Below are 18,924 nucleotides of genomic sequence, written 5' to 3' on the forward strand. Positions count from 1 at the left end.
ACCAGGCAGGGAGGACATTATAAAAGCGGTGATGGCCTCCAGCACAAAAGCCTTTAATTGTGAGAAAGCATGAGAATTGTTTGCTTTTTGCCAAACTACTGAGAATTCCAGCCCCGCCAAGCTGACACTAAACCTAACGATCACGGTAATCTTTCTGGATCTAAAATTCCAATAATAAAGGGTAGCAAGGGTCACATGCATTATTTGCCCATCTATACTTCCAAGTGAGAAAATGGCAAAAAGAGTAGATTGACTCACAAGAAACACAAAGGCCCGGGATGATAGGTAACGCTGTAAGTCTGGAATGTACTGGAAGCTGCTCTTGAGCAAACTAACCAGTGATTCAAAACCAGAGCTTCCCTGGTTTTATAATAACGTTTGGCATTTGTGCTGGCTACCCAAAACTCTCTTTATTTCTTTGCAAATTACCTTCGCCTTCCTGATGAACCCCAAAGCTCGCTGATGTTTTCAGAAGTTTGAATACCTCAAAGTCCTCTGCCCTGGCAGTGTCGAATCCCTCCCCCACCTGTCCCAGATGGCCCTTTCCACACTTTTCCAACTTATGTGGTGTCCCCTGGGGCTCACCTTTGGTGTGCATGAAGATCCTCCCTTGCATCAAGCTGCTGAAACCAGAAGGGAACCCAGACAGGAGAACAAAGCAAAGAAGGAGAAACAAAGAAAACTCAGGTTGTTTACTCCCCAGTCTCCACCCTGGGGCGGCACCAGGGCTGACGGAGCCTCCCCTGTGGGCTACAGCTCCCACACAGTGGCCCTGCCACACAGCTCTCCCTGGCCCCAAGGTCCTGTCCTCCCCAAGCCTTTCCTCTGTTCTCCCACCTACCACTTTGTAAACAGTCCCTTTTACTAAACCCTCCTCGAATTACCCAATTTCAGTGAGCCATCTGTTCCCCCGCCAGCATCCCCATTCATCTTCTAAACGATGACTTGCCCAACTCCCAAACACCAGACATATGCTCTCTTTTGTCACAAAGCAGTAATCATTCATTTATTTTTTTTTAAAAATCGTTGACAGGTATTTATAGGCAAATCGATTTTCACTTTCAGACCCACGAAGGTTAAGAGTGAGATTAAAAACAGCATGCAATCAGACCGTTCTTTCTTCTGTTTGGTTTGAATCATGTCGGTGGTGTTTGTAACTGAACAACTTGCAAATCCAATGCTATACCCATGGCAGTCATAGACTGACTCTGCACGTGTGCGGCCCACGTGATTGACATGCTTGACACCGCTCCATCCGGAGCCCCTGCTTGCAACCCGATTAACACTCTGCTCAGCACTGGCCTGCCTCTGAGAAAGGTGGTTGGATTTCTGACACGTCTCCGTATCTATACCCATGCTGGTCCCTGTATAGACCAGATAATCCAGAGCTGAGGTGTACACAAACAGGTGGAAAATACACGTTCCCTCGCTGTATAAAAGGAAACAGTGTCGTCTAAGACGTCAATAGCTGTAGAAGTAAAACGAAACCATAAACCTTGACATAAAAATAGTAAGAGAGTTCAGTGTGCTTGATTGCTGATTATGTTGATCCAAAAGACGGTTTCTGTATTTGATTTAAAACCTAGTAAATAGATCACAATTGTGAGGATTAAGTTGTACCTACGTAGCCAAATAAAGTGGAGTTAAGGCAATTGTCCAGTAATGCAGGATAGAAACCTACTCTACAGTTATGCCCGTGACTCTCTAGGGCCGGGCAAAGGCAGGGACAGGAATAAAGCCGTGTTTGGCCGGTCAGATCAACCCAAATCCGCTCCTCCTCGCATTTCTGTATGTTCCCCAAACTTCAGCATTTCAGAAAAGGGTTGGGGTCTCCACTACCTGAATGTTGATCTCAGCTCTGTCATTCTTTCTGTGATTGCAGAGAGCAGAGAAAAACAACTAGATTTTCATCTTACATATTCACACTGGTGAACACCACCGATCTCTTTTCATAGATTCATAGTACGTTAGGGCTGGAATTGGACTTCTGAATTCACCTAGCCCGGTTTCGTCATGTTGCAGATAAGGAAACTCGAGGCCAACAGATTAAGCAACATGCTCAGAGTCCCTTTCATAAGGCTGAGAGCCCATGAATCCCAGAGCCAGGGCATCTCCCTACTCAAGGCTGCATTTCGCTGCCAGTTCTCGGTTAGACCGACATGTGGCGGATCATTCCAACTGCTTCACTCAGTGATTCCTCCCTTCCACTTTTGGTCTGATCCTGAGCATACACATCAGAGTGGGGTGTGGACTCAGTGGCAGGTGGTCCTGCAGATGTTTGCCTATCCTTGCAAATGAATTCAGGCCTGCAACTAAGAATGGGACCAGTCTGGATGTTCGGTGCGATGTACCTCAACTTTTAAAGCCATGCGTAGTTGTTTTGAAGAAGAGGAGGGACAAAAATGTGATGAAGTTAGAAATGACGGATCAATGTGGCCTCATTAACTGCCTATGCGACCAGTCCACACGGAAAAGACTGAAAGATATCAAGTCAGAGAATTTGGGTCCCAACACTCCAACCGATAAACTAGATGGACCAATGACACAGAGCGACGCTTTCAGTGGCTTTTGACCTTATGCTGTTCACAAAGGCCCTGTCTGTTTTCAGTGTCGAATTTATATATTTTAACGCTGCTGTGAAAGTGCTGCTAAACAGAAAATGTAATGAAGTCGGGCGTTGTCGAGCAAACCACTTCTTTTTTAGCAAGGAAATACTTTTTTTGGCAAATGGTTCTATAATTATAGAACATGAAGACACTTAGAACGAATATCCCCAATATGAAAATGCCCCAAATATGAAGTCGAAGGCACATACTACTGCCCCAGCAGTTCATTCAAGTTATCTTTAGCATGGGAAGGTTTAATTGTGCTTTTAGCGTGGTATCGATGCAGTGTGACCTGACAAAGTGACATCCGTGCGTAAGTATCATTTCTTTCCCCACGGGCCCATCCTCTCCCCGTTTTCTGACTTTCCCTTTCCGCAGAACAACTTTTGGTGAGCTCCTTGCTCTGTAAAGTCTCTGTAAAAGACTGTGTCCGCCGTCACAGTCTTGGAAAGATGCACGTCACAGCGAGTGCCCTATTTTATCTAGGGTCAACGTCCAAGTTATCTTTGTCCCCCAATACACAGTGGAGAAACAGAGGTCACGTTTCCTTTGTGACCTGACAGGAGATTGGGAGTCTCTTGCACTATCTGCATGCTGGTCCTTCAAGATCCTCATTGGTGGGACTGTGAAAGCCCAGCAGTGTTCTCTTTCCTCACTGGCTGCTTAAGGCTTACTTCACTTCCCGAAGAGATGATGGGCAAGCTGTTATCCATGTGGTATCTGATCAGGTGGCCGACATCGTCAAATACATGATCCTTGGTCCTCACCTTGAAAAGGAAATACAAGTGTATTTCAGTTAAATAATCACAGCTCTCGAAATATGTAAAAAAAATTCATGCGGGGGGGGGGGGCAGAAACCTAATGTCTTACTGAAATAGGCATTTTGCTGAATAAAGAAAAGGAAAAATACTTTTCAACACCGCGTCTCCCTTGTGAAACAATGGTCCCACTCCCCATTACCTTTTCAAAGCAATAGTCTATGCAATTAATAAAAGGGTAAACATTGGTCAGCCAAGCCATCAGGCTCTTTCTCATGCTACTGTTGGCTTTTTATGTCACCATGTCTGGTTGGTAGACAAGAATAAACCCAAGGATTACAACTATGTTCCATCCAAAGAGTGCTCCCGCCATCCTGTCTATACGGGAAGCAAGCTCTTGTGGAGTAGACTGCCTCTCTGGTTTCCTCCAAGACACCTTCACACACCTTTCAGTGGAGAAATCGTCTCTCTTGCCTGCGGAATTCACAGACTTATTCTCAAATACCTGTGGTGCAGAACACCTTGACTACATGCCAAACTAACAGTATCCCTAAGGTTATGCCGTCTCCTGTGAACTTTTCCCTCGTACCACTGCATCCTTACCCTGTGCATAAAGAGTCCAGGTGGGCTGCTAGCTGCAAGGTTGAGGGTTCAAGCCCAGCAGCTGTTCTCTGGGAGAAAGACAAGGCTGGCTGCTCCCATAATGACTTGCCATCTCAGAAACCCTTAGGAGCAGTTCTCTGTCCTTTAGGGTCACTGTGAGTTGGAATTGACTTAATGGCAATGGATACCTTGCGCATGGGCGGAAGGCATTGCTATGCACATCAGCTGTGCTGGCTCATCAGCCATGCCTTCACACATGTTTAGAAAGAGGCTGGGGACTGTTCAGAAGAGGCAAGGGTGTGGCCATGGAGCGATCTGTCATATGAGTCTGGGGGCTACTCCCCTATAATTCCCCTAAAACGGATCCCTTCAGTTCTGTATGTCTGCACATGGGATTTCAGCTTCTTAAGAGCACACCCACTTAGGGTTAATTGGCATTTTAATCTGGTCTATGAATTCAAGGATGGAATCGTATCCGTGTTAAATGTGCTGATTTTCATCAAGGTACTATGACTGTGTAAAAGCATATCCTTTCCTAAATACCCACTCAAGCATTTCCAGGGAAAGGGCACCAGTCTCCAACGGACTCTCAGCTGGCTCTCAGCCTTGAAAACTACCTCCTCTGCTGCCTCAAACGCATCTCATCATCCCAACAGTCCTGCCACCTGGGCTCTCCGTTTCCACTCGCTCTGCCCGCCCCTCCCGCCTCCTCGGGCCCTTGTCCTGGTCAGACCCCCTCTATTGTAACCCCAACCCTTGTCGCTTTCTCCATACCTCGTGGCTTCTGTCTGATCAGCCCAGTGCACAGATTAAGCTTCCTAGAGCAGACACTGTCAACGGGCCACTCTCTGGCCCAGTACTCCACAAAGAAGGCAGTTTGCTGGGGGGGTTGGGGGGGTGTCTGAGGACTGTCCACCCACAGAGTGCTTTGTGAGGAATCAGAACGAAAACCAGGGGAACCTGATACAACACCCTGGTGCGGTGGCTTCTTTGGAAAAATCAAATCTGGCCCCACTGGACCTCAACCCTACTGGCAACCGCTGGCTGGAGCTGTGTGGTGACTGTCCCCTTGGGATAGGACATGCGCTATCTAGTCCACCCTACCTGGTCCACCCGATGCTCAGGCTACCCCTCCGCTCAGCTTTACTCGCTTACAGTCCCTGCTGGGCCCTGCAGACAGTTATGCCCATGGCCCCGTCCCACATGCTGTAGGTACATCACTCCTCTCCTCCAGCAAGGCCAACCACGTCTGGCTGCTCTCAGTAAATCAGGCACTTCCTTGTGCACGCAGAGTCCTACCCTCCACCAGGGCTTCTTGGGGCCATTGTTCCACCATAGACATTGTGTGCTCCCCCCATGCCTGCTAGTCCTCTATTGGTTTAGATTCCTCGCCTGTTCTGCCTGCTCCCAGGGCTACCAATGGGCAAAACCCCCACTCTTAAAACCCTGCCCCCTATCAGAGTTCAACATACCTGCCAGACCCTGCACTAAGCCTTTCGAATTGGTTGCGATCAGAGCAACTGGAAACACACCAGGAGGCTTTGGTTGCCCTTCTCCCACCTCACCCAGCCTCAGGGTAAAGATCTGCTGTATAAAATGATAAGCAATAGTCAGCTGAGAATCCTGTACTGCCATGCAGCGGATACTCGGTGCGCTGGTAAAACTGGACTGAATGGGAGAGAAAGAGGCGGCCTCCCAATTGATAAGCAGGATGACTTCCTACTCAGTCCTGTCCACTGGCCTCTACTTGGCTCTTCCTGCTCCAGCCAGTGCTTCCAGAAAAAGTAAGTCTTTAGGCTTGAACACTCTTCAGCCCCAGGTTTTAGATCAGTCCTTCAGAATATCCCTACAAGAATGCCATCTGAAGCAGCCGATGACAAGAGGCCAACGATACCTTGCCTTCGGGATCCACCAGGAGAAGATGCTTTGCCTGGCCTCCCTGGAGTCCACTCAGCACATACTGGCCGGGGGATGTTGCACTCTCTCGAACCAAAAAGTCCCCATCCTTTACCAAGAGGCTCTCGGCCGCCTTCCGGCTCAGCTTGCCATGATAACACTCTTCATTCCGCAGCTGTTGCTTAATGTGTGGCAGCGACCGGGAGCTGGTCGGCTGGGCTGTGGCGCCAGGTTGAACGGTCTCTGGTGCCTCTGAAGTGGGGACACAGGAGAGACACAGCGCCCCGAGTTACTTTTGCCTTTGTCCCGCCTTTTCCTTTATGGAGTCCTCAAAAGGGTCTCCAGGAGACAGGCAAGGCTATCAGACTGATCCGTAGCATGGTCAGACTGATAAGGGAAAGTGCTTGCCCGGAGTTCATATGTTGACACTGGCCAAGTGGACAGTACATCACCCTGAAAACCAGCCTTTGTCTTTCGAAATGCAAACTAACGCAAGAATGCTTTTGCTGACTCTGAGTTTTAGAATGCATACCTCATGTTTAATACAGCAAATTCACCAGGACAAGGGACCACGAAACTGACCTTCACCGTTTTAAATGCAGCATCGCGGTCCATGTCCTCATGCCAGGGTCTCTTCACAAAGGAGAAACCTTCTGAATCGAGCCTTACGATTTATACACGATCCTCCCCTGAACATCTTGGCCAAGGAGTAGCTGTCAGCCAGCTCGCTCTTGAGCAGGTTAGAGTCTTGTCTCCACTAATTGCTCTCTGCCTGCCACACTTTGGACACAAGATTCACAAATACATTCTCTGCAAATTGCTGAAAATATTCTCCTCGACCAACAATCAGGTCTTTCTATTATCGCCAGCAAAAACAAAAAAACCCAAGAAACCAAGAAGAAATCTGTTTAGAGTTGATGGACAGTTCTTGCAGTTGCTGTACGCGCGTGTGAACGAGAGAGAATGAGTGGGGTGGGGTGCACGCATGGGTGGGTGTGGGCGCACACATCTCAGATCGTGATGGCTCTTGGTTTATTTTGAGATTACGGTGAAGAGCGTTTGGAAGAGGACAAAACAAAAAGAAAACAGACATTATATCATCTGGAAATAAGGCAACAGGTCGCCAGCCGGCCAGAGGACACGGATGTTTTCCCACACAGTTCTCCAAATTGGCAGCACAGGCAGAGTGGCGGGGGATTTCAGTCTAAGCCGGTTGAAAGCAGAATGCCTGACAGATAGTTTTCTGAATTTTATTTGAATGTTAAAAGTTACACAGGCTAGCTGTTCAAAACTTGGGAACCAAAGAAGGGAAAAATCATGTATGGTCTCAGCACTCAATAAAGCCATGGTGAACATTATCAATTCCTTTTTTTTAATGTAAAATTGATTTTGTGAAAGATAGTAATCATCTAAATGTGGTTTACATCTATGCTGTTTAATAAAGTCTTGGTTTAATGAAAAATTATTTTCTCAGACGTAAGAATGGAGGAAGCAACAAGGAATGGCCCTCTTGAACTAAGTGGTTACTGGAGGGGCTGCAATGCACGAGGTGAAGAGTTTGAAACCAGCAGAGGCTCCACACATGGCGGGACTTTCCAACCTGGTGAACAGTTACAGGCTCAGAAACACTGGGGCAGTTGACCCTGTCCTATAGGTCACTCTGAGTCAGCGTCGACTTGATAGCAGTGAGTTTGTTTCGGGGGTGGGGGTGGGTTATTTTCACTGTTGTAAAAGGAGCCCGGGTGTCATGGTAGTTACATGCTGGGCTGCCAACCGCAAGGTCAGAGTTTGAAGGCACCAGTGTCTCGGGGGTAGAAAGACTCCCTTACAGAGTCACAGTCCCCGAAACTCTCTGGGGGCAGTTCTGCCCTGTCCTATGGGGTCACGATGAGTCGACATCACTCAGTGGCAGTGAGGGTTTTTTTTTTTTAATTGTTGTCAAAGTGATGAGATTTAAGGAAAAGACTAATTATAGCTTCTTAATTATGCCTAGTAGGATCTTTAAAGAAACTGCCACATTAGAAATGTGGATGAAATCGTCCCAAGTCATGCCCATGAGGAAGGAAGGATGGGGCATTTAAAGAGCTAAGTGTGAATGGTGAAGGCAGCATATCCCAATGTTTGAAAGAGCTAGTTAAATGAATATTCACTACAGTGCTAATTTATAATACTATAATAACCCCAAACCCGAAATCACTGCCGTCAAGTCGATGCTGGCTCATAATGACCCTATAGGACAGGGTGAATCTGGCCCCTGTGGGTTTCCCAGACTAACTTTTTAAAATTTTGTTTTAATCATTTTATTGGGGAAACATACAGCTCTTATCACAATCCATACATCCATCCATTGTGTCAAACACATTTGTACATATATTGTCATCATCATTTTCAAAACATTTTCTTTCTACTTGAGCCCTTGGTATCAGCTCATTTCCCCTCCCCTCTCCCTCATAAACCCTTGATAATTTATAAATTATTTTTATTTTGTCATGTCTTACACTGTCTGATATTTACCTTCACCTACTTTTCTGTTTTCTGTCCGCCAGGGAGGAGGTTATATGTAGATCAATGTGATCGGTTCCCCCTTCCTCCCTGCACCTTTCCCTTCCCCTCCTCATATCGCTACTCTCATTATTGTTTCTGAGGGGTGCATCTGTCCTGGATTCCCTGTTTCCAGCTCTTATCTGTACCAGTGTTTATCCTTTGGTCTAGCCGGATTGGTAAGGTAGAATTGGGGTCATGACAGTGGTGGGGGTAGGAAGCATTAAAGAACTGGAGGAAAATTGTATGTTTCATCGGTGCTATACTGCACCCTGACTGGCTAATCTCTTCCTTGTGACCCCTTTGTAAGGGTATGTCCAATTGTCTATAGATGGACTTTGGGTCTCCACTCTGCACTCCCCCTCATTCAAATTGATATGATTTTTTGTTCTGAGCCTTTGATGCCTGATACCTGATCCCATCGACACCTCATGATCACACAGGCTGGTGTGCTTCTGCCACGTGGGTTTTGTTGCTTCTGAGCTAGATGGCCACTTGTTCACCTTTAAGCCTTTAAGACCCCAGAAGCTATCTTTTGATAGCTGGGCACCATCAGCTTTCTTCACCACATTTGCTTATGCACCCATTTTGTCTTGAGCGATCTTGTCGGGAAGGTGAGCATCACAGAATGCAGGGCTATTAGAACAAAATGTTCTTGGGTTGAGGAAGTACTTGAGTACGAGGCCCAATCAGACTAACTCTTTACAGGAACAGAAAATCCCCTCTTTCTCCCCAGGAGAGGGTAGTGGTTTTGAACTGCTGGCCTTCCAGTTCACCATCCAATGAGTAAACACTGTACCACCACGGCTCCTATATGATTATAAAATATGGAATCAACTAAAATGCCCACCAATACGGGCTGGCTTTGTAAATTATGATGCATTCACACAGTACATGGTGGAGTGACTGAGAATAACAAAAGTGGGGCAATTAAAATGATTCGTCCCCTATCGTTATTTATGACTTTTCTTTTTTGTTGTTGTTGGTTTCTGTGGTTTTGTTTTGCTCTGTCTTGTTTTTGTGCTTATTGTTGTCTCTGCATGTCTATCTAGATAAGACAGGCAGGATGAAACAATGGGACTGATGGATCATGGGAGAGGAGGAAGCAAGGGGGTGTGGGGGATGGGGGGGGGCTTCTTAGGCTGGTGAAAGAACTTTTCTCCAGAGCCTCGTTCTTCATCTTTGGAGCAAACCAAGTTTGTCACCAAGCCAATCTTGGAAACCAACAACCTTCGACATTTTATGAGCAGCATTTTTTGTTTGTTTATTTCTTTTTCAGCTAATTGTGGACTTTGGGCTTGTTTCGCTTGCATTTATGTATGTTCCTGTTTATGCAGTTATTTCTGGAAGCAATTTGGCAGGACCACAGTATTTGTCTCATTGTCTCTTCCTCCTAGCCTGCTTTCGAAGAGAAGAGCTGCCTTATTTTACTGCTGCCACGTGGGTGATGTTGGAAGAGATTTAAACTGCATAAAATTAGCACCTTCACTAAATAGAACAGAAATGAGGTCGATTGTTTCTCATGCAAACAAACAAGTTTAAAATGACTGCTTGGTCCTTTCCTTCCGAAAAACAAACAAACAAACAAAACACCAGCAGAAATCAGCAGTGGGGAGTAAAGCTAAAGTATTTTGGATGGATTATTTAGAATTGTAAGGCCAAAATCCTTAAAACCCAAATCATCTGCACAGAGCTCTCATCTGCATGCGCTCAAGTGAGAGGCTGGGTTAAAATGGAATCCCGCCCGGCTCCCTGGAGAGCAGGCCAAGTCTCCTTTAACATGAAAGACAATGTAGTCAACTAACCCAGTGCAGTTGAGTTGATTTCAGCTCATGGAGACCCCACAGGACCGAGAAGAATTGCCCTATTGAATTTCCAAGGCTGTAATCATTTTTGTTGTTGTTTGATTGTTTTTAAATCATTTTATTAGGGGCTAATACAACTTTTATCACAATCCATCCATACATCAAGTGTGTAAAGCACATCTGTACATTCATTGCCCTCATCAGTCTCAAAGCATTTGCTCTCCCCTTAAGCCCCTGGCATCAGCTCCTCATTTTTCCCCTCCCTTCCTGCTCCTCCCTCCCTCATGAGCCCTTGATAATTTATAAATTATTATTTTGTCATATCTTGCCAGGTCCGATGTCTCCCTTCAACCACTTTCCTGTTGTCTCTCCCCCAGGGAGGAGGTCACATGTAGATCCTTATAATCGGCTCCCTCTTTCCAACCCACTCTCCCTCCACCCTCCCAGTATTGCCACTCTCACCCCTGGTTCTGAAGGGATTATCCGGCCTGGATTCCCTGTGTTTCCAGTTCCTATCTGAACCAGTGCACATCCTCTGGTCTAGCGACACTTGCAAAGTAGAATTCAGATCAAGGCTGTGATCTTTACAGGAGTGGACTGCTACCACTTTCTCGCACGGAGAAGCTGATGGGCTTGAACCACCTCTGTTTTTTGGTTCACAGCCAAGCTCTTCACCATGCTCCCCCAAGTCTCTGTACTGGCCTAAATCGTAGCCCCCCAAACACCTGGCTAAGCGAACCCTTAGCACCTGTCACTGTGGAGATGGGGTCAGTGGCGTGTCATTCAGGATCTTGAATGAGATCGTTCTAGACTTAAGAGTGGGATCTACTTCCTTTGAGTTATGTCCAGGCCAGAGGAAGGGGGAAGGGGGCTTTGAGACAAGCACCGGGGAGAGACAGCGCTGTGACACTGGAGGCAGAGCTCAGAGTGGGGCATCCACAGCCGAGGAGCTCCCCCAGCTGGCCAGCACCACCAACCGCAAGCTGGGGAGCAACCGACCTGGCCCACACCTTAAGGTCAGGCCCTGGCCTCTAGAACGGCAAGAGGACACATCTAGATTGTTGCAAGCCACCCAGTGTGTGGTCACTTGTGATGGCAGTCCCAGAGAACTCTTGCGCAAGGCCTGGAGTTCTTAGGAGGCATCACATTGGCCTGATCGAGTGACTTAAGTCTGCCTTCAAAAACTCAAAACCTTCCTCTAGTTCTTGAATGCTTCCTCCCCTCCCAATTATCATGGCCCCAATTCTACCTTGCGGACCTGGTTAGACCAGAGGATGTACAGCAGTGCAGTGGGGATCTGGAAACACAGGGAATCTAGGACGGATGAACCCCTCAACACCAGCAGTGGGAGTGGTGACACCAGGAGGGAAGGGGGTGTAGAAAGGGAGAACCGATCTTGGAGATCTATATGTAACCTCCTCTCTGGGAGATAGGCAATGGGAAGGTGGGTGAGGGGAGACACCGGGCAGTGTAAGATAAGATAAAATAATTATTTATAAACTATTAAGGGAGCAGGGGGAAAGAGGGGAGCGGGGAGGGAGGGAGAGGTGGGAAAAAAGGAAACAGCTGATTCCAGGAACCCAAGTGAAAAGCGAATTTTGAGAATGACGAGTGCAACAAATGTATAAGGGTGCTTTGCTCAATTGATGTGTGTATGGATTGTGTTAAGAGTTGTATGAGCCCCAATAAAAAGATTTATTAAATTAAAAAAAATAAAGAAATACCCTGTTCAAGGGGGCGCCTTTCCTTCCTAACAAGGCGACCTGCGAAGCTCATTAGGGTCATGGTTGTAGAAATATTGGATCCTGTGCCTGTTAAGATGTGAAGGGTAGCAAGTAGTCCCTCACCATAAACCCCCCCCCAAAAAAAAACCAACTTAAACTGGCTGAATCAATGAAGAGAATTGATTCACTCAGCTAAGGTTCCAGACAAGGCTGGACGTGTAGCCTCCACAGACATTTGGTGACAGAAAGCATTTCTGTAACCCCAGCTTTCTGTGGTTGCGCACTACTAAGGTGATGCTCTCTGCCCGAGCTCCTGGGGGGGGGGGCTTGAACCTTTCAGTTAGTAGCTAAGCGAACACCTAACTAGTGCACCCCTGGGTCTCCTTTAAGTCACCTAGGCCAGCTGTTCTCAACCTGTGGGCTGCGACCCCTTTGGGGACCGAGTGATTCTTTCACAGGGCCGCCCGATTCATAACAGTAGCAAAATGCCAGTGATGAAGTAGCAACGAAAATAATTTTATGGCTGGTGGGTCACTACAACATGAGGAACTATATTAAAGGGTCACAGCACTAGGAAGGTTGAGAACCACTGCCCTAGGTGGTGACAGTTGGTGACACACAGCCCTTAGGAACCAGTAGGGATGGCGAGTAGCTACTTACTGCCACGGTGCCACGGGCTCCCCAGAGCTTGAGTGGAGCTTTGATTTCGAGCCGAGCCAAGAGTGCTGTGAAGAGCCTGTGTATTGATGTAGCAGGGGTCATCGAAGAGATCCACTCGACACGTGTGCTTCATGAACACGGAGTCCTGTTGCGTCTGTACCCCTCTCTCATACGCATGACCTAGAGCAATGAATGGCGATCAGTGGAAACAGAATCACATTTAGGTCTAGACTGAGAGGAAGCAAAAAGTGCCCTTCACCCCACACCAGGACCCAGCATGGACGTTTAGATGCGTCCTTTAAAAGTAAGAGAAGCATTGGCTTTGACAGCAAGCACCCCATCCTTGACCTTTCCTCTCCCTGCCTTGCCCTTCAGCTGACTGCTGCTCCAACAGCAGACAGGAGATCCGTGGGAAGGTCCAGATGGACACATGTCTCGTCCATGCCGCAAGCCCTGCTCTTAACACATGCCTGGCGCGGACCAGCACACAATCAATAGTCATTGACTGAACCGATGTCAGCACCATATCCCAGTGCCAGCATGGGGCATGCTGTGCTTTGTGCGCTTATAGTTTGGGCCATATGAGGGAAGGTGAGACGTCCCACTTCTAAGAAAGCTTATAGTCTCGAGAAACTACAGGAGCAGTTCTACCTTGTCCTATAGGATCGTGATGAGCCAGACTTGCCTCGATGGCAGTGAGTTTTAAGCTACGGGATCAACGAACTCTGGCAACACTGTCGGACAAGAGTTAGATGACTAACTGCAACGCCGGCAATTCAAACCCACCAGCCGCTCCATGGGAGAGAGATGAGGCTTTCTGTACAGATTCACAGCCCTGGACAATCTTCAGAAGGCTGCTCTGTTGAAATGCACTGACGGCAGTGGGTTGGGTTTAGACTGGTGCGCTATGGCGTCTATGAAAGCATTCACTGTCTCACTGCCTCACTGCAAAGCATCAGCCCGCCTACTGCTGCAGTCCCAGATCTCTCTGCTTAGATCTAAGCAGCACCAACCCACTGACCTCGGGGCGGATTTCTCATTAAGCTGTCTGGGGCTCTCATCTCTGTAGCTCATGTTATGGAAGCCATGCTGTACGCCAACGAGGAGAAGCCCAACCACAATCGCACAGGTCCCTCCCTGCCCCTCGCTTCCTTGGCCACACGCCCTGGGCAAAGGTCATACTCAGGCTTTGGGATTTCCTGAAGGTGGAGAAGGATTTCTATAGGAGAGCGCCTCAGGGTGCTTTGTTGGCTTGTTGTATTCCGCAAACTGTCGTTATTTCTGTTTTCTCGTAGGTTTATGAAATCTAGTATCTAATTTAAAAGAAACTTGCTTTTCTAATGGGCACGTGGCTAAAGAGATCACTGCAAAGACATAAATTCAGGATTGAACAAGACAATGGGATTTGATTCTTAGTACAAAGTATCGCTTTACCTGTTTCGTCAGCTTATTAAAAATGATCTAATCACATCCACATTAGAATTGTTTCCCCCCCAAGTTAAAGTTATCAAGATTAATTAAAATGTAGATGTGCATCTATTATTTTCTCAAGAAATGCCCCAAACAGCGAGATATTATCTAGAAGTATGTGCCCATTTAGATCAGTGAGACACTTAAAAGCTAGCTATCATTAATTCAGCTTGAACATGTTCCTAGTGTTTTGTTTTGTGGGGGAGCCTACCTCCCAAAACAATTTTATTGGAATATAATTCACATCATGCAGTTCAATAGCTCAATCTAAACTGTTTCTAGAATTTGTGGGTATATAACTTAGGAATTACTTTAAAAACACTTATGAAAGAGTGCCTGTGTATACAAATTTGCTGAAAGGGAAGTATGTCCAACAGTGTTTCCAAGCAGCTTAGTGCTCTACTTCTAAATCCTCATGGACCTGAGTTCAAATCCCGTTAGTGTAGCTTACTAGTATAGCCTGGGACAAGTTCCTTAACCTCTCTCTCAACTCAGTGTTCTTATCTGTAAAATGGGGCTGCCTCACTTACAATATAGTTAGGAAGATTCAATTAAATGTCCGTGAGATATTATGCCTGCTTCATAGCAAACATGCAAAAAACAGTTCCCCTCACGGACAGTGGTTTCCGAATTCCTTGGCCCCGGCCCTCTGTACATGAGGCGTGTCTCGCTACAGCATCCTCTCTGTTCCCCTGCTTCCTCTCGCTCCTACTTGTCCTTTTAGACTCTGCTGGGAAATGACCTCCTTCAAGGTTTCCTTGAGTCCTTTCCTCCATCAGGTTGGACAAGGTGCTATTTCATGATACACTGAATTGTCTGCTTGTCTGTCTTCCCTTTGAGGCTGCAAATTCCTTGGGCTTTGGAGGATAGATCAAAACCCAAAATCAAACCCACTGCCACTGCGTTGATGCAGGCTCATAGCGACCGTGTAGGGCAGAAGCAGCCTGCCTCATCTTTCACTCACAGAGCAAGCTGGTGGGTTTGAACCACTGTCCTTTCCATTAGCAACCCAACAATACTAGGGCTCCTTACTACAGCCCATTTATTTTTGTATCGTCAACACCCGGCATGAAGCAGTTGCTCAAAAGAAGAATGCTTATCATTGAAGGAACAGAGGACTAAGGGTCAAGCCCATTTTCTTCTCAGGATAGCTGCCCCCCCCCATGCCATTCTCAAGACCTTGCACCCACTTTTAGGCCTGACTCCCAGGGCGCTGACCACTCTACCCCTCCCAAAGCTTCAGAGCTGAGCAGACCACACCACACTGGTCATGCCCAGAGGACCACACAGCATTGTTACTGTCTGCCCACCCCCCCGAAAATGGCTCCTTTTGGTCAAATGGGCCATTATAATTAAGTCAGCCATGTTGTTTTAAATAAAAAGGGAAAAAAAAGATACTGCACACCATATGTAAAAATCATTGTGAGTGATAAAGTATGCGATCGGTGAGAACTTAATCACACATGCCAACCTTCCTGCATTCCAAAAGTTCTTTTGCCAAGCATTCCTCTGAGAACCTGTCCAATCTGCCTCAGAGATGATTTGTGGCAGAAAGTAAATACATACACAGACAGTGTATATATTGTAAAGCAACAAAAAATTTTAAGTGCAAGCCCTTCGGGCTTGAGGAAATTTAACATCTTTTTGATGAAAAATATCAACATTTCCATTTTAACTTGAAGGTTGGGGCAACATTATGCTGTTTTGCTTAATTATTTTTTTCCATAAGTGAATTTAGAATTGAGGATAGAGATCTGTTATATGTCTGGCAATAAATACAATTAACTCCTTCAACAACCAGAAGTCCATTGCAGTGTTTATCATATGCCCGAATTCAAGTTTTAGGTCAATACTTGAATAAATAAATGTCTTAGGAAGAAAATGCCAAATCTTATTAAAATATGTATATAGGTGTCTCTCAAATACTTATGTATGAGTCTCTGGGAAAAGACACACACACACCCAGTGCATTTACTATTTTGGCAAGTGCTATTAATTTACTCATTGGTCAAGAATTTTCAGTCCCTTTTCAAACATATGCCTGAGGAACTGAGGAGGCAGGCTCGGTGATAGGACCCTTGATGTATGCATGGGTGTGGATGACAGATCACGGTCACAGGAAACCCTTTCCGGCCACAATCAGAGGGAGCGGACTTGTCAGCGCCCCTACAGCCTAGGGTGAGTTCTACTCACCCGGTGCCATCAAGTCAGTTCTGACTCACGGTGACTGTGTGGGTCAGAGCGGAAGCACACGCCAAAGGTTTTCAATGGCTTGTTTTCCAGAAGTAGAGCTGGGGCTTTCTCCCAAGGTTTCCCTGGGTGGACTTGAACCACCAACCTTTCGGATGTGAGTGTCTTAACCCCTTGCTCTACCCAGGGACTCCAAGTCCTATGCATACTGCCATGGTTTTAGTGGCTGAGGTAGGAAGGAGAGAACTGCCCAACATTCTGATTCCTTACTGACCCTCATGGAGCCCTGTTGGCATAGGGGGTAATGCAGCGGGCTGATCACCACAGGGTGAGCAGTTCAAAGTCACCAGCTGTTCCTTAGGAGGGAAAAGAGACTTTTTTAAAAGTCATTTTATTGGGGCTCATACTACTCTTATCACAATCCACACATACATCAATTGTGTAAAGCACACTTATACATTCGTTGCCCTCATCATTCTCAAAACTCTTGCTTTCTGCTTGGGCTCCTGGAATCAGCTCCTCATTTTTCTTCCCCCCTACTTCCCCACCCCCCCTGCTCCTCCTCCCTCATGAACCCTTGATAGTTTTTAACTTATTATTTTATCATATCTTGCACTCCCTTCACCCACTTTTCTATTGCTCATCCCCCAGGGAGGAGGTCATATGTAGATCCTTTTTAATCGGTTCCACCTTTCTACCCCCACTTCCCTCTTCCCTCCCGGTACTACCACTCTCACCGCTGGTCCTGAGGGGTTCATCCGTCCTAGATTCCCTGTGTTTCCAGATCCCTACTGCACCGCTGTGCATCCTTTGGTCTAACCAGGTCCCCAAGGCAGAATTGGGATCATGATAATTGGCGGGGAGGAAGCATTCAAGAACTAGAGGAAGGTTTTGAGTTTCATTGTTGCTACACTGAACCGAGTGACTCATCTCCTCCCCACTACCCCTCTGCAAGCGATGTCCAGCTGTCTACAGATGGGCATTGGGTCCCCATCGCACACTCCCTCATTCATAATGATGATTCCCCCTCTTTGGTGCTTGATACGTGGTCCCCTCGACCCTTCGTGATCACACAGGCTGGTGTACTTCTTCCATGTGGGCTTTGGTGCTTCTGGGCTAGATGGCCACTTGTTTACTTTCAAGCCTTTAAAATCCCAGATGCTATATCTCTCAATAGCCGGGCACCATCAGCCTTCTTCACCACACTTACTTATTCACACATTCGTCTACAGGGTTTATATGGGGAAAGTGATCGCACAATGATGGTTTTTGTTCTTTGGTGTTTGCTACCTGATCCTTCAACACCTCAAGATCACACAGGCTTGTGTGCTTCTTCCCTGTGGGCTTTGTTGCTTCTGCACTAGATGGCTGCTTGTTTACCTTCAAGACGCTGTATCTTTTGAGAGCCGGGCACTATCAGCTTTCTTCACCACATTTGCTTAAGCAAACATTTGTCTTCAGCAATCATGTCGGGAAGGGGGCTATCATGGAATGACCGTTTGGCTGAGCAAAGTGCTCTTGTATTAAGGGAATGCATGTGAGGAGACCCAATGCCGATAGATGTGTGGATTAATAAACTTTGGCACATACACACAATGGAGTACTATGCAGCACTGAAAAGTACAGACGAACACACGAAACACATCGTTTTGTGGGAATTGCTGGATGGAATCATGTTAAGTGAGGTAAGTCAATCTCAAAAGGACAAGTATAACATGAGTCCCCTGAGGTCAGTACAATCAGCATAGCAGGAATAGAAGAATAAACATTTATCTCGCAATAAATGGGTGGAAGCATAGATAGTTGGGGGGAAGGCAGACCACACCCAGGGAGGTACATGAGAGTCTAACATAAAGAAGGGGAAGGGGGGCAGGAGGAGGGAGAATCAGGGTGGGGAGAAACTGAGTTGATGACACAGGGGGAACATGGCACTAAGACACCCAGGGGAAGAGTATTGGTTGTGTCCCACAGAACTGGAATGTGCATACAGACCCCACCATGACACGCTAAACCAGGAGGGCAACGTAACGCATGGAGGAATCCATAAAAAGGCTGGCCATACGCCTAACTCCAACCAGAATCAGCCTGACCCCCACCATGGAAGGAGTGCCACAGAAAATGAAAGGAGATTTTTTACACCCTTAAAGCACAGAGGAGAACCGCTCCCTATGGGTTTCTGAAACTGCGTAGTATTGCAGGAACAGAATGTCTCAGGAGAAAACCCTGTGGAGGAGTTGGCAATTGTGAGCAGCAGCCTAAGGCATAACCCACTCTCTCACCAGGGCTCCAACAGACACCTACATATTTCTCACTATGTATGAGAAAGTGATGTGAAGAAGGCTGATGGTGCCCGGCTATAGAGAGATATAGCATCTGGGGACTTAAAGGCTTAAAAGTAAACAAGCGGCCATCTAGCCCAGAAGCAACAAAGCCCACATGGAAGAAGTACACCAGCCTGTGTGATCACGAAGGGCCGAGGGGACCAGGTTTAAAACAACAAAGGCAGGGGGGGAAAATCACATCACCGTGAACGAGGGAGTGCATGATGGGGACCCAATGCTCATCTATAGACAGCTGGACATCCCTTGCAGAGGGGTAGTGGGGAGGAGACGAGTCACTCAGGGTTCAGTGTAGCAACAAGGAAACTCAAAACCTTCCTCTAGTTCTTGAA

At 46.8% G+C, this 18,924-nt stretch overlaps 1 protein-coding gene across 1 annotated transcript in view; it reads right to left on the reverse strand.

Moving 5' to 3' along the window:
• Positions 1–985: 985 nt before the first annotated feature.
• Positions 986–18,924, reverse strand: part of SHC4 (SHC adaptor protein 4) — a 151,181-nt gene continuing 133,242 nt past the window's right edge. Inside the window, exons 10-12 of the mRNA XM_075530971.1 lie at positions 12,594–12,773; positions 5,862–6,115; positions 986–3,373 (exon numbers count right to left, since the gene is read on the reverse strand). Coding sequence (XP_075387086.1) covers positions 3,218–3,373; positions 5,862–6,115; positions 12,594–12,773 — 590 coding nt within the window. The 3' untranslated portion in view covers positions 986–3,217. The remainder of the gene's footprint in view (positions 3,374–5,861; positions 6,116–12,593; positions 12,774–18,924) is intronic.

The sequence above is a fragment of the Tenrec ecaudatus genome, chromosome 14, assembly GCF_050624435.1.
Source record: "Tenrec ecaudatus isolate mTenEca1 chromosome 14, mTenEca1.hap1, whole genome shotgun sequence".
Taxonomy (NCBI): Eukaryota; Metazoa; Chordata; class Mammalia; order Afrosoricida; family Tenrecidae; genus Tenrec; species Tenrec ecaudatus.